Source organism: Bufo bufo, chromosome 7, assembly GCF_905171765.1.
Source record: "Bufo bufo chromosome 7, aBufBuf1.1, whole genome shotgun sequence".
NCBI classification, from domain to species: Eukaryota; Metazoa; Chordata; class Amphibia; order Anura; family Bufonidae; genus Bufo; species Bufo bufo.
Window position 1 is genome coordinate 43,431,281 of NC_053395.1, and position 13,729 is coordinate 43,445,009.

Genomic DNA, 13,729 nt, shown 5'->3' on the forward strand with positions numbered 1-13,729 from the left:
CGGAGAATGAGGCCATGGAGGAGTACGTGAGGGAGGCGCTTTCACGCGGACACATTCGCAAATCCTCGTCCCCGGCAGGGGCTGGATTTTTCTTTGTGAAAAAGAAGGGCGGTGAGTTGAGGCCTTGCATCGATTACAGGGGTCTCAATCGCATCACGATCAAGAACGCTTACCCGATACCCTTGATTTCCGAGCTGTTCGATCGCCTTAAAGGGGCCACGGTCTTTACCAAACTCGACCTGAGGGCGGCATATAACCTGGTAAGGATCAAGGCGGGCGATGAGTGGAAGACCGCGTTTAACACCAGGACCGGTCATTATGAATCCTTGGTTATGCCCTTTGGGTTGTGCAATGCGCCCGCAGTCTTTCAGGAATTCATCAACGATGTTTTCCGTGACCTGTTGCAGCAGTGTGTGGTGGTCTATTTGGATGACATCTTGGTATATTCTGAATCCATGGAGGCCCACATTCTGGATGTCAGACGAGTGTTGCAACGGTTACGAGAGAACAAGCTGTTCGGTAAGCTTGAGAAATGCGAATTTCACCGATCCCAGGTAACCTTCTTAGGTTACATCATTTCCGCTGAGGGGTTCTCCATGGATCCTGAGAAGGTTTCGGCTGTCTTACAGTGGCCCCAGCCCAGTGGTCTTCGTTCCCTGCAGCGCTTTTTGGGCTTCGCCAATTATTATCGGAAGTTCATCAGGGACTTTTCCATGCTGGCCAAGCCTCTCACGGATCTGACCAGGAAGGGCAGTAATTCCCAGGTCTGGCCGCTCGAGGCCATCCGAGCTTTTGTGGCCCTAAAGTCCGCTTTTGTGTCGGCTCCGATTCTGTCCCATCCCAACCCTGGGTTGCCCTTTGTCCTCGAGGTGGACGCGTCTGAGACGGGAGTAGGCGCCCTTCTGTCTCAGCGTAGAACACCAGAGGGTCCTCTGCTTCCTTGTGGGTTTTACTCCCGGAAACTGTCTTCCGCGGAGTGCAACTATCAGATTGGGGACAGGGAGTTATTGGCCATCGTGCAGGCCCTTAAAGAATGGAGGCACTTGCTCGAGGGTTCGGTGGTTCCGGTTCTCATCCTGACGGACCATAAGAATCTGACCTACCTTTCTGAGGCCAAGAGATTGACACCACGTCAGGCCAGATGGGCTCTGTTCTTGTCACGTTTTAATTACGTGGTCTCCTACCTACCCGGTTCCAAGAACATCAGGGCGGATGCCCTATCACGGCAGTACTCCGAGCTGTCCAGGGAGGAGTCGATTCCGACTTCGGTCATACCTCCGAATCAGATCCTGGCCGCCATTCGCACCAGCCTGACCTCTCCCCTGGGTGAGCAGATTTTGGCGGCTCAATCTGGTGCTCCCTCTGGGAGACCCAATGGCAGATGTTTTGTGCCTGAGGAGTTGCACACTCGGTTGTTGCGAACCTACCATAACTCCAAGACCGCGGGGCATCCTGGAAAGAATCAGCTGTCCTGGGCTGTTTCACGTCTGTTCTGGTGGCCTTCCCTACGTTCCGACATCGCCGCATATGTAGCGGCATGCTCCGTTTGTGCCCAGAGTAAGTCCCCTCGGCACCTTCCGTTGGGCCTTCTGCAACCCATAGCCACCGGGGGGCGCCCATGGTCACACCTGGGGATGGATTTCATTGTGGACCTCCCTGCATCCCGAGGCCATACGGTCATTCTCATGATTGTGGATCGGTTTTCCAAAATGTGCCACTGTGTTCCTCTCAAGAAGTTACCCTCTGCACAAGAGTTGGCCACGATTTTTGCCAGGGAGGTCTTCCGGTTGCACGGTTTGCCCAAGGAGATTGTGTCAGATCGGGGGAGTCAGTTTGTGTCCAGGTTCTGGCGCGCCTTTTGCTCCCAGTTGGGGATTCATCTCTCCTTCTCCTCGGCCTACCACCCTCAGTCCAATGGGGCCGCAGAACGATCCAATCAGGCCTTGGAGCAATTCCTTCGTTGCTATGTCTTCGATCACCAAGACAATTGGGTTGACCTCCTGCCTTGGGCTGAGTTTGCCAGGAACACGGCGGTGAACTCTTCCTCTGGGACGTCTCCCTTCATGGCCAATTATGGGTTCCAACCTGCCGTGTTACCGGAGGTATTCTCTCCCCAGGATATTCCGGCTGTGGAGGATCACCTTTCCATCCTACGTGCTTCTTGGGTACAGATCCAGAAGTCCCTTGAGGCCTCTGCGCAGCGCCAGAGACTCCAGGCTGATCGCAGACGAGCGCCTGCTCCTTCCTACCAGGTCGGAGACCGTGTATGGTTGTCCACCCGCAACCTCAACCTTCGAGTGCCCACTCCCAAGCTGGCGCCTCGCTTTGTTGGTCCCTTCCGAGTGCTTCGCAGGGTAAACCCGGTAGCCTATGCCCTTGCGCTTCCTCCTGGCATGCGGATCTCTAACGTGTTTCATGTCTCCCTGTTGAAGCCACTGGTGTGTAATCGTTTCACTTCCTCGGTTCCTCGGCCTCGTCCGGTCCGAGTGGGCAATCATGAGGAGTATGAGGTGAGCAATATCCTGGACTCACGCCTGGTCCGCGGTCGGGTGCAGTTTTTGGTCCATTGGCGTGGTTATGGTCCAGAGGAGCGTTCCTGGGTTCCCTCCGCAGATGTCCATGCTCCTGCCTTGCTCCGAGCCTTCCACGCACGCTTCCCTCAGAAACCGTTTTTTGCTCCGCGGAGGAGGGGCCCTTGAGGGGGAGGTACTGTCATGGTCTTACCTTCTTGCTGTTCTCCTTCGTTTGACATGTGCTGGCGGCCATCTTGGTTTCTGGGTTTCTTGTAGCCTTCCACCCTGCGGCTCCTCCTTCCCACTGGGAGGAGCTGGATGCCTAGCTCATATATATAGGAGGTCTGTGGCTTCAGTTCCTTGCTTGGTCCTCCTGTGTTCACATGCTTCTAAGACTGCTGCTGCTTCTGGTTCCTGATCCTGGCTTCGTCTGACTACCCTGCTGGTTCCTGATCCTGGCTTCGTCTGACTACCCTGCTGGTTCCTGATCCTGGCTTCGTCTGACTACCCTGCTGGTTCCTGATCCTGGCTTCGTCTGACTACCCTTCTGGTTCCTGACCTCTGGCCTCTCAAAGACTCTGCTTCGGTTTCACCATCCGTTTGGACTTTTGCTTTACAGCTTTATTTTCAATAAAGCCTTCTTATTTTCACTTATCTCTTGTTGTACGTCTGGTTCATGGTTCCGTGACAGTATCAGAGGCAAAGCACTTACCCACACAGATATAAGAGCTGCATAGCCACTGACTGAAAAAATATGAGACTTCTAATTGTAGACTCTGTTATAGCTGTTATAGCCAGTGTACATCTATACACATGACAGCTGCCCCAACACACCCAGCACTGCTATATCTCTATGACAGCTGCCCCAGCACACTCAGCACTGCTATATCTCTATATATGATAGCTGCCCCAGCACACCCAGCTCTGCTACATCTAATACACATGACAGCTGCCCCAGCACACTCAGCACTACTATATCTCTATATGACAGCTGCCCCAGCACACCCAGCTGTGCTATATCTATACACATGACAGCTGCCCCTGCACACTCAGCTCTGCTATATCTATATATCTCTAAGTATTACTATACAGTAGATAGATCTATAGAGATATAGCAGAGCTGAGTGTCTTGGGGCAGCTGTCATGTGTATAGATGTAGCAGAGCTGGGTGTGCTGGGGCAGCTATCATATATAGAGATATAGCAGAGATGAGTGCGCTGGGGCAGCTGTCATGTGTATGGATGTACACTAGCTATCAAAGCTTTAAACGAGTCTACAGTAGAAGTCTCATATTTTTTCAGTCAGTGGCTATGCAGCTCTTATAGCTGTGTGATTAGGTGCCTTGCCTCTGATACAGAAGATCGTGGGTTCGAGTCTCAGCAGAAACTTTTCTGAAATACACAAGCACTGACTCCATATATGGACATACAGCGCGGGACACAGGCCAGAAGAGGCTGCATCGCATCGCTGACATGGAGGTAAGTATAAGTGTTTTTTTGTTTTTTTTAAATGCCCGACTGTTACTGCCACATGGGGGGAGCGGGAGGCGCTTGATACTGGCACATGGGGAGGGGGGTTGGCACTATGATACTGGCACATGGGGGGGGGGGAAGGAGAGAGGCACTTGATACTGGCTCATTGGGAGGGGGGGGAGATGGCACTATGGGGGGGTGGGAAGGAGAGAGGCACTTAATACTGGCACATTGGGGGGGAGATGGCACTATGATACTGGCACATGGGGGGAAGGAGAGAGGCACTTGATACTGGCACTTTTGGGGGGGGGAGATGGCACTATGATACTGGGACATGGGGGTGAGAGGTACTTGATACTGGCACTTTTGGGGGGGGGGGGGGGAGATGGCACTATTATACTGGGGCATGGGGGGGGGAGGCACTTGATACTGGCACATGGGGGTGTTTGGCACTTGATACTGGCACATGGGGGGGTTGGCACTATGATACTGGCACATAGGGGGTGGGAAGGAGAGAGACACTTGATACTGGCACTTTTGGGGGGGCGAGATGGCACTATGATACTGGGACATGGGGGGGTTTGGCACTATGATACTGGCACATGGGGGGTGGGAAGGAGAGAGGCACTTGATACTGGCACATTGGGGGGGAGATGGCACGATGATACTGGCACATTGGGGGGAGAGATGGCACTATGATACTGGCACTTTGGGGGGGGGGGGGGCGAGATGGCACTATGATACTGGGACATGTGGGGTGGAGGAGAGAGGCGCTTGATACTGGTACATGATGGGGGCATCTATGGGGACACTTACTGGCACATTATTGAGGGGCATTATGGGGGTCCCTTTTTACTGGCACATTATAAGGCCCTTAAATCATACCCAGTGTCACCCAGAGCCAGTCCCCTGCCCCCCATACTCATACCCTGTCACCTTTACCCAGTCCCCTGCCCTTCTTAATCATACCCAGTGTCACCCTTACCCAGTCCCCTGCCCCCCTTAATCATACCCAGTGTCACCCATAGCCAGTCCCCTGCCCCCCTTAATCATACCTTCACCTTTAGCCAGTCCCCTGACCCTTAATCATACCCAGTGTCACCCTTATCCAGTCCCCTGCCCCCTTAATCATACCCAGTGTCTGTCACCCTTAATTTAAGGGGGGCAGGGTCTAATTGAGGGGGCAGGGGACTGGGTAAGGGTGACACTGGGTATGATTAAGAAGGGCAGGGAACTGGCTCTGGGTGACACTGATACCCAGTGTCACCCAGAGCCAGTTCCCTGCCCTTCTTAATCATACCCAGTGTACTTGTTTGCACTTGCATTTAAATTATCTGTAATTAAAAAAAACTGTTTGTTACAAAGATTGTTTTCCTCTTTGTGTATGTTCAGGTGAACCAGGGGGGCCACAAGATTAGCTCGCACAGGGCGCCTGAACACCTAAGGCCAGCCCTAGTTGTGTCTGTGATTTTCACAGACCCATAGACTTCAATGGGCATGTTTGAAGTTTATGGATGTGTGAACAAACGTGGAAATGTGAACGAGGTCTTATGGATTTAGGCTTTTTTTTTTTAAGTGAAAGAAAAGAGTGTATCCAAAAAGAAGGAAAAGTATGAGTGACTTCTGTTTTATGGCAAAAAAATAAAAAATAAACTGCATCAAAAACTTCACGTATGATTCCAGTTTTTTTGCGCCAAAGTCCATAAGTCCATAATGATGCCACAGCCAGGATCCACGTCTGGCTGTGGCATCAAATATTGCATGTCTGATTCCAGCCTAAAGGGAGATTTCTGTACATTCGTACAATCTGTTCTACTTTACCTTAAAGCACACAATGAACTTAAAGCTTCTCCTCGAAAACCAAAAGTCTCCACCGTCACCAGGTCAGAGAAATCCTGCAGTTTGGACGTGTGATGTTTCAAAGCTAAGGGATTAAAACATAGTCAGTAAGATAAAGCAACACAACACGGCAAATACTGCAGAATATAAAGAAATCTCAAATTGCATTGTAACAATGCCTATTCTTGTCTGAAAAACGGACAAGAATAGGACGCTTAACTTTTTTTGCGGGGCTACGGAACAGACATATGGATGCGGATAGCACACGGTGTGCTGTCCGCATTTTTTGCGGACCCATTGAAATAAATGGGGCCTCATCTAATCCGCCAAAAAAAACTAAACGGACACTGAAACAAACTACCGTACGTTCGTGTGAATGTACCCTTAATGGAAGGGAATCCTCATCTCTTGTCCAGTATTACATAGACAAACCACTGATCTGAATGGGCACTTTGTAATCCTCACGATAGGTCATCAATATCAGATCGGCGGGGGTCCGACACCCCCGCCTATCAGCTAGTTGAAGAGAAGGCAGCACTTTGTGCCAGCGCAGCCTTCCCTTCATTGTTTACCTGCTCGCCGTCGACATCGCAGTGGTGAGCAGGTGTAATTAAATTCTATGGGACGGCTCTGTAGTATTTAAGTGTATAAGAACGAGCCGTCCCATAGAAGTGAATGGGGCAGCTTCTTGTAATTCCACCTGCTCACCGCTGTGATGTCGACGGCAAGCAGGTAAACAATGAAGGGAAGGCTGCGCTGGCATGCTGATCCTGAGGATAGGTCATCAGTACTAAAATCCCCACAGGTCAGAGCTGGCTAACAGGGGGTCTTAGAAGGCGAAGGGGGGCACTATGTGATGATCTTATTGTCAAGGGACCCTTCTTAACAAGTAGAAGTTCTCCAATGCAGAGAACCCATTTCAAGGTGTTTTTCTGATCAGAAATAGTATCTTAAGCCTGTAGAAAAATTTGATTTTTTTGTCCTCACCGTAAAATCCTTTTCTCGTAGTAGGCATTGGGGGACACAGCACCATGGGTATATGTCCAACTACCACTAGGAGGCGACACTAGACATAAAAAGTGTTGGCTCCTCCCAGGTGGGCTATACCCTCTCCACAGGCACTAAGCAGATCAGTTTGTACCAAAAGCAGTAGGAGAGAGAAGAAAAAGGCAAGGAACCAACAACTCCCGTACCGGGAAAGATCAAGAGACCAGCCCGGAGAAGCGGAAGTAAAAAAAAATAGGGTGGGATCTGTGTCCCCCAATGCCTACTACGAGAAAAGGATTTTACAGTGAGTACAAAAAATCTAATTTTCTCGTGCATGGCATTGGGGGGACACAGCACAATGGGACGTCCCAAAGCAGTCCCCGAGGGTGGGAAAAGAACAGCCATGCCACCTGTTGGGCATACAGGTGCAGGAGAATCATGTGACCCAACAGGAGAAAACACGGAATATGCAAGAAGCCTCATAATGTTGTGCCTTTTCATAGGTAATATACCCAATTATTTTCATAGGTAATATATCCAATTATTCTAGTCAAGATGAATGTTCATTGCCTTTAAGAGCCATGCTTGACTATATTTACAATTTTGTATGTCTTGAGTAGGCCAAAGTAAGGTCGCACAAAGGTTTCTGTGTAAAAAGGTTTCTACTCTTCAGTGTTATTCTTCTCATTAATGTACCAGTCTGAGAAGAATCCTCCTTGTCTACTTATAAATTTATGACGGGAGATAAAGATAAGCTCTATGCAGCTGGTGATAATTACCTATACAATTAGGTATTTTTTAATGAAGCAAAATATATAATATGTATGTATTTATTTAATGAGCCTTAGTTAGTCCTTAGCATAAGACGATTAGTAGGACATAAAGATATATATATATATATATATATATATATATATATATATATTACTTTATATTATATTGTTATGAAGACATGTATCCAGTATATTATATATATTTCTCATTAGGAGAATATTTGTCTCTAAAAGAGTGTCTGTGAAGATGTGTGTTTTGTAACAATTATTCACATCTTTGGTATGACAGGAGGTACTGATATCTCTGTGAGAAAACAAGGCCATTCATACTATTATGATCCATAAATCAACAGTGTGAGAAACATTTAGAGAGACGCCTAGAGGTCTGTCTCTAATTGCTACAAGTGTCAGAATTAATCCCTATAGCTTTAAATTAAAGCTTCTAAGGTAAAATGTATAAAATATGTTTTATTCAGACTTACATAAGTTAACCCTTTATACTATGATGCAAATAGCTTACACAGCAGTGCCACCTAGGTATCAGTAGGTGAGATTACAACAGTAGCAAAAGTGCATTCTGGGAAAGGTTATGATGTCACATTTTTTATCAATGGTCACACCCATCCGACAATGATTGGAAAGTTAGAGGGGTCTATCAAGATGAAAGCCATGGTGAGATGCGCTATGATGGACCACCCAGCTTTCCTAGGAGCAGAAGTGAGATTACTACTAGGACTTGGTAAGAGACACAGAAAATTATATTTCATTTTATTAAGACTAATTTGATAGTGTGGGTGAAATTATACCATCTAGATTGACGAATAAATAAATAAATTGATCATCTCCATATTGAGATGTAGTCTTAGGATATTGTGAGACTTCATTCTACCTGCAGAAGAATCTACACTCATAATCTAGCAAAGAATTAAATAAATGCTTGTATATATATATATATATATATATATATATATATATATGTGTAAAAATAGTTCAGGATGGGGCGGAAGGATACAGTTATCTCTGCTAAGTTATATCCTTGGATGGAAGTGCCCAATGAAGTATCCCAATGTAGTATCAGGGAGATGCAGGCCCAGGAAATCTCAGCAGGAACACACTGGACTGAGAGACATGGGAGGAGAAGGAGAGTACTCCCAACAGTCTAAGGAGGAAGGTTCTACAAACAGGAGGAAGTCCCTCCCGAAGGAGACCATAAGGTGGAAATGCAAACCGTAGCACTAAACCACTCAATACCAGGTACTTGACGTGGGAGGATGGGAAGATAGACACGAATCCCAAGAGGTCCACAAGGCTATTGGAACCCACAAGTGGAACAATCAACCCAGGCCCCTCCCAAACAACGAATATCATACAGAATCTGTGTGGTCAAATGAACGGGGACAAGGAATCCAGAAAGGAGTACCCGGTATGGGCTCACAAGGAACCAGGAACTGAACCACCAGAGGACAACAAAAACCAGAATATCCAAGAAAAAAATGAAAAGAACCACCATAGGGGAAGGAATTGACCATGGACAACTAGCCATTCTAAGAATAGTGGCTAGCAATCTGCATACATTGTCCCGGGGAGGGCAAATACAGCGGCTTGGGTTGTACCACTAAAACAACACACCCATATGCATAAGGAATGGCGAAGTCGCTATGAAAGAAACGAGGTGTGACTACACGAAATTTAGAAACCAGCTGCGACCAACATACAGAAGACTCCCAGGGGGAGAAAGTACCTGACAGGTGCAGACAATAGCAAGGTCCAAGGGGACTGCCCTCTGTCATATAGTACAACTAAGCAGAGAATATAAGGTAACACTCGGACCCAGAAGGAACTACGGAACCCTGTCCGATGCCAGAGCAAATCAGCAGAAAATCACCTACCAGGCAGGTGTGTGGCGCTCAGTGGTTCTGTCCCTGACTCATCAGGAAGGACGTCCAGCGAGGATAATGTCGCTGACCCCAGAAGGATTCCGTGTGGCGGAGGACATCCAGTGATGGCCGAAAACTGCTGCATCGGCCGGTGCTCACCAAGCTACGTACCCCAACAAGGAGAAGATCCAGTGGAGATCACTGTACTCCACCATGAATGGTCCGCCCTGTAATAGAAAACAACGCGGGTACTCCTTTATAATATGGGGTAACGCAGAGCGCAGCATACCGTAGTACCTTATAGAGATGGCAAGAGCAACCCTAGCACAAAGGCCAACAACCACCTGGCCATGGTGTAGGGAGCGTGGTTGTATGTGGACCACCCACCAGATCAGAACAGATCAGCCATATACTGGGTACACCAGAAGTAGCACTAGACCGACAAGGTGGAGGTGGGGGTTGGGCTGGCCCACCCCTTCCAGACATAGTTACCATGTACATGCTGAACCAGGATGGCCTGTTGTAGACAGTGCCTTGAGAAAGTACAAGGAGACCATAGAGCACGACAGTAACGGAGTGGCAGATGTATGGAAGAACCAAAAAGGGAAGTAACCAACATCCGCAGCACAGATTAGAGCCCGGGGAAGGAAGCACCCAGTAATACAGAAACTGTATGGGCCACAGATTGCACCATAGGGCCCAGCACGTGGGATACTAAAAATACACACCTAAAACCGAGGTAAAGTGGCTGCATGTTGCACACTAAGGAGAGTGGAAACAAAGCCACAGCATCCGGGAATGCGACCGCATTTGGAGGGTACAGGTACTCAACCTGTAAAGTAGAAATACGGCTGTGTAGTGCAGAGATACGACCAGACAGGTGCAATGGGTACAGCATCTGGAGATGGTAGAGGTACTAGATTTAAGATTAGAGCGATGTGGCCGCATGGTGCACCCTAGGACCAGAGAAGTGCAACAGCTACCGCGTTAGCAATGGTACCTATATTCCGCTCGGGAAGGGGAAAATAGGGCCGCACAGTACCACAAAGAACGACAGGTTCACACCACAATTAAGTAAGTGCAATGGCAACTGAAGGAGGCCCTCTATTTCACCTGAAAAGAAACAGGGCCGCATCAACAGTATCTGGAGATGGTGCAGGAACTTCAGCTATGAAGGAAGTAAGATGGCTGTTTGGTGCACACTATGATGAGGTAGGTACAATGGCCACGGCAATACAAGGTGGCCTCAATATCTCGTCCGGTAAGGGAGAAATAGTGCCGCAAGGTACACCATAAGGCCAGATAGGAGCAACGGCTACAGCCTCTGGAGATAGTGAAGGTACTCTACCTATGAAGGGAGCAAGGTGGCAGCCTGGTGCCCACTAGAACCAAACAGAGGCAATTGCTACAGCAATTGAGAGTGGCCTCTATATCTCGCCCGGAAGGGAGAAATAGTGCTGCACGGAACACAATAGAGCCTGCCAGGGATATTGGATACAGCATCAGGAGATGGTGTAGGTACTCTACCTATGAAGGGAGCAAGGTGGCTGGAAACAGACAGGTGTAATTGCTACGGCAATTGAAGGCGGTCTGTATATCTCGCCCGGTAGGGGGAAATAGTGCTGCATGGAACACCATAGAGCCAGCCAGGAGTAATGGCTACAGAATCTGGAGTAGGTGTAGGTACTCTACCTATGAAAGTAACAAGGCGGCTGGAAACAGACAGATGTAATCGCCACGGCATAGAAGCCGGCCTGTATTCTCTGGTACAGGCACTACAAAAGAACCTTTAGAGGCCGAGAAGGGTTACCAACCCTACAAGAGGCGTTTGCCTGAATTATCAGCTTGCCTAGAACATAGCACCTGGATAGGGGAACCAGGAAGGTCTGTCGTGTACAGCCTACGAGGGTGTACGTACCAGAGACACCGTGTAGGTGTCCCAGTTGCTAAGCACGGTGACGGCTGCCTTACCTGTGCGATAATTACCTGTGCAGGCGGGTGAGCGCCATCTGAAAGTCCACTAGAGGGGCACCAAACCTGGGTAGGAGAGGTTCCTCCGTGCACGTTTGTCTTGACCTCACAGAGGGATTCTGCATGGTGGAAGACCGCCTGATGCTCTGTTCCGAGGGAATCGGTGCAGAGGTGTCCCCAGAGGCAACTGACAGAGAGGGCTTCGTCACCAGCCTCAGGCCTGTCCTGGGGCGACCTGAGGATGCCGAGGAGGGGTGGAAGCTAGTTGAGACCACCCGAGGTTGGTCCGTGGGCTACTCCTTGTGTGACCCTGTATCTGAGCGTGAGCGTGGCCCATCTGCAGGGAGGACCCTGGGGGGGAGAGGAGACCGCAATTTGGGGAGGTAGCGGTCCAGCGACTCCGCCAGGGATTGGGAGAGTCAGGCAAGGTTCCCATGGTTCGACAGGGAGGGAGCCCATTCAGGGGGGACCTACACAAAAGGGTGGGAGGGGGGACAAGCCGACCACATGGAAACCTCCGTAGACAACAGACGCACGTGAAATACGTGGCGATCCGATAGGGAGGCTGGGAGAAGAGGCCCTCATAGAGCAGCAGGGCTGTCCTATCTGTCCCCAGATGCGACGTTCCCAAGAGGTGCTGCAGCAGCTATAGATCAGGTGGCAGGGCTGCAGGAGAATGAGGCAATTGAGAGGTGGGGGGGCGGAAGGAGCCTGCAGAAGCAAATCAGCCAGAGGCTGCCTACCAGGCCCCAGGAGCTGTATCCCAGCGCGCCCCATGCAGGAAAGCAGCAAGATGGCGACCCGGTGAGAGAAGGAGTCGTCAGCAAGAGGAAGAACCGCCCCTCTGAGACAGAGCAGGGAACCTGGAGCTGGATTGGGCAGGCAGGAGAGGCCCCCCCCACGAAGGGGAGGTGACAGAGCAAGCCTGGGAAGCTCAGAAGTGGGTGGGGAGTTGCGGCCTAGTAGGCCCGAAAAGCCGGGGCCTCAATTGGTGGAGGGCGGCTGGGGATGAGCGGCCGCGATCGCGGAAGTGCTCCGGAGCTGCAGTGACGAGCGGGGCCCAGGTGGGGGAGAGAACTGGAGAAGCTCCCCCCAGAGAGGGAAAAACGGAAGGCCAGGGGGCTTCTGGGGCCAGGATACAGGCTAAGAGATGCAGGTATCCGGAAAGGGAGGAGAGGGGGGAACGCGCCCGGGGAGGAGACCCTAAGCTAAGGGAACATACTCTCCCTCAGATGTCTTCAGGCGCAGCAATAACCGCCCCCATGGCGGACTCAACACGAGAACCGTGGGGCTGCCGGATTTGGCGACTGGGTGGCTGCCAGGTACCTGAGTACGCGCCCGCAGGGGGGGCAACTAAAGTGGAACACGATGGAGCCAACCCTACAGCAGGCCGAACCTGCAGAGAAGAGAAAGAAAAAATGATTGAAGAAAAAATAAAATAAAAAAGTAGCAGGATGACCTGCACAAAAAGGGCAGGTCAGGTCTGCCTCCTACGGACACTAGAACAAGACTGATTAGCCTAGTGCCTGTGGAGAGGGTATAGCCCAACGGGGAGGAACCAACACTTTTTATGTCTAGTGTCGCCTCCTAGTGGTAGTTGGACATATACCCATGGTGCTGTGTCCCCCAATGCCATGCACGAGAAACGATTGTAAGGCTCAGTTCTCAACACTTATACTTTGTGAGCCAGACTAGGTCAGGATTCCTGTATGCAAGCTGGAATGCTTTTATTTATTGACAGCAAGCCAAGATCCTAAAAATGGATTAAAAAAAGAAAGAAAACTGGCTTAGGCATCTTGCACACGAACGTTGTGCATCCGTTCCGTGCGGCGTCTGGACCCATTCAACTTGAACAAGTTCTACTTTTTTTGCGGTGAGGAGAAACACCACGGAAGCACTTCCGTTCCACATCTCCGTGATTGCGGACCCATTCAAGTGAATGGGTCGGCATCTGTGATGTGGAGTGCAAACGGGCCAGCGCCCATGTTTTGCGGACCCGCCGTATGCGGGCCGCTATACGGCCACGGGCACACAACGTTCATGTGCAAGAGGCCTTACTGTTGTCCACAGCAACCAATCAGATTCCACCTTTTATTTTTCTGAGCTTCTTTGGAAAACGAAAGGTGGAAGCTGTCCTCTACTTATATAAAACAAATAACTATATTAAAAGAGTTGTCTGGCGGGATGAGATTTTTATATATGGGGCAGATCGGGTTAATAAAAAAAAAAAGAGAAGGCCGATCCCCCGCCCCCGCCTTGCCGATGCTTACCAAGTCCTCACTTCCTCACCCCGAGTC

At 49.8% G+C, this 13,729-nt stretch overlaps 1 protein-coding gene across 1 annotated transcript in view; it reads right to left on the minus strand.

Annotated features, from left to right (window-relative positions):
- The window catches only part of PMS2 (PMS1 homolog 2, mismatch repair system component), a 56,107-nt gene that overhangs the window by 38,031 nt on the left and 4,347 nt on the right, over positions 1-13,729 (minus strand). Inside the window, exon 4 of the mRNA XM_040440047.1 lies at positions 5,807-5,909. Within this exon, the coding sequence (XP_040295981.1) occupies positions 5,807-5,909 (103 nt within the window). The remainder of the gene's footprint in view (positions 1-5,806; positions 5,910-13,729) is intronic.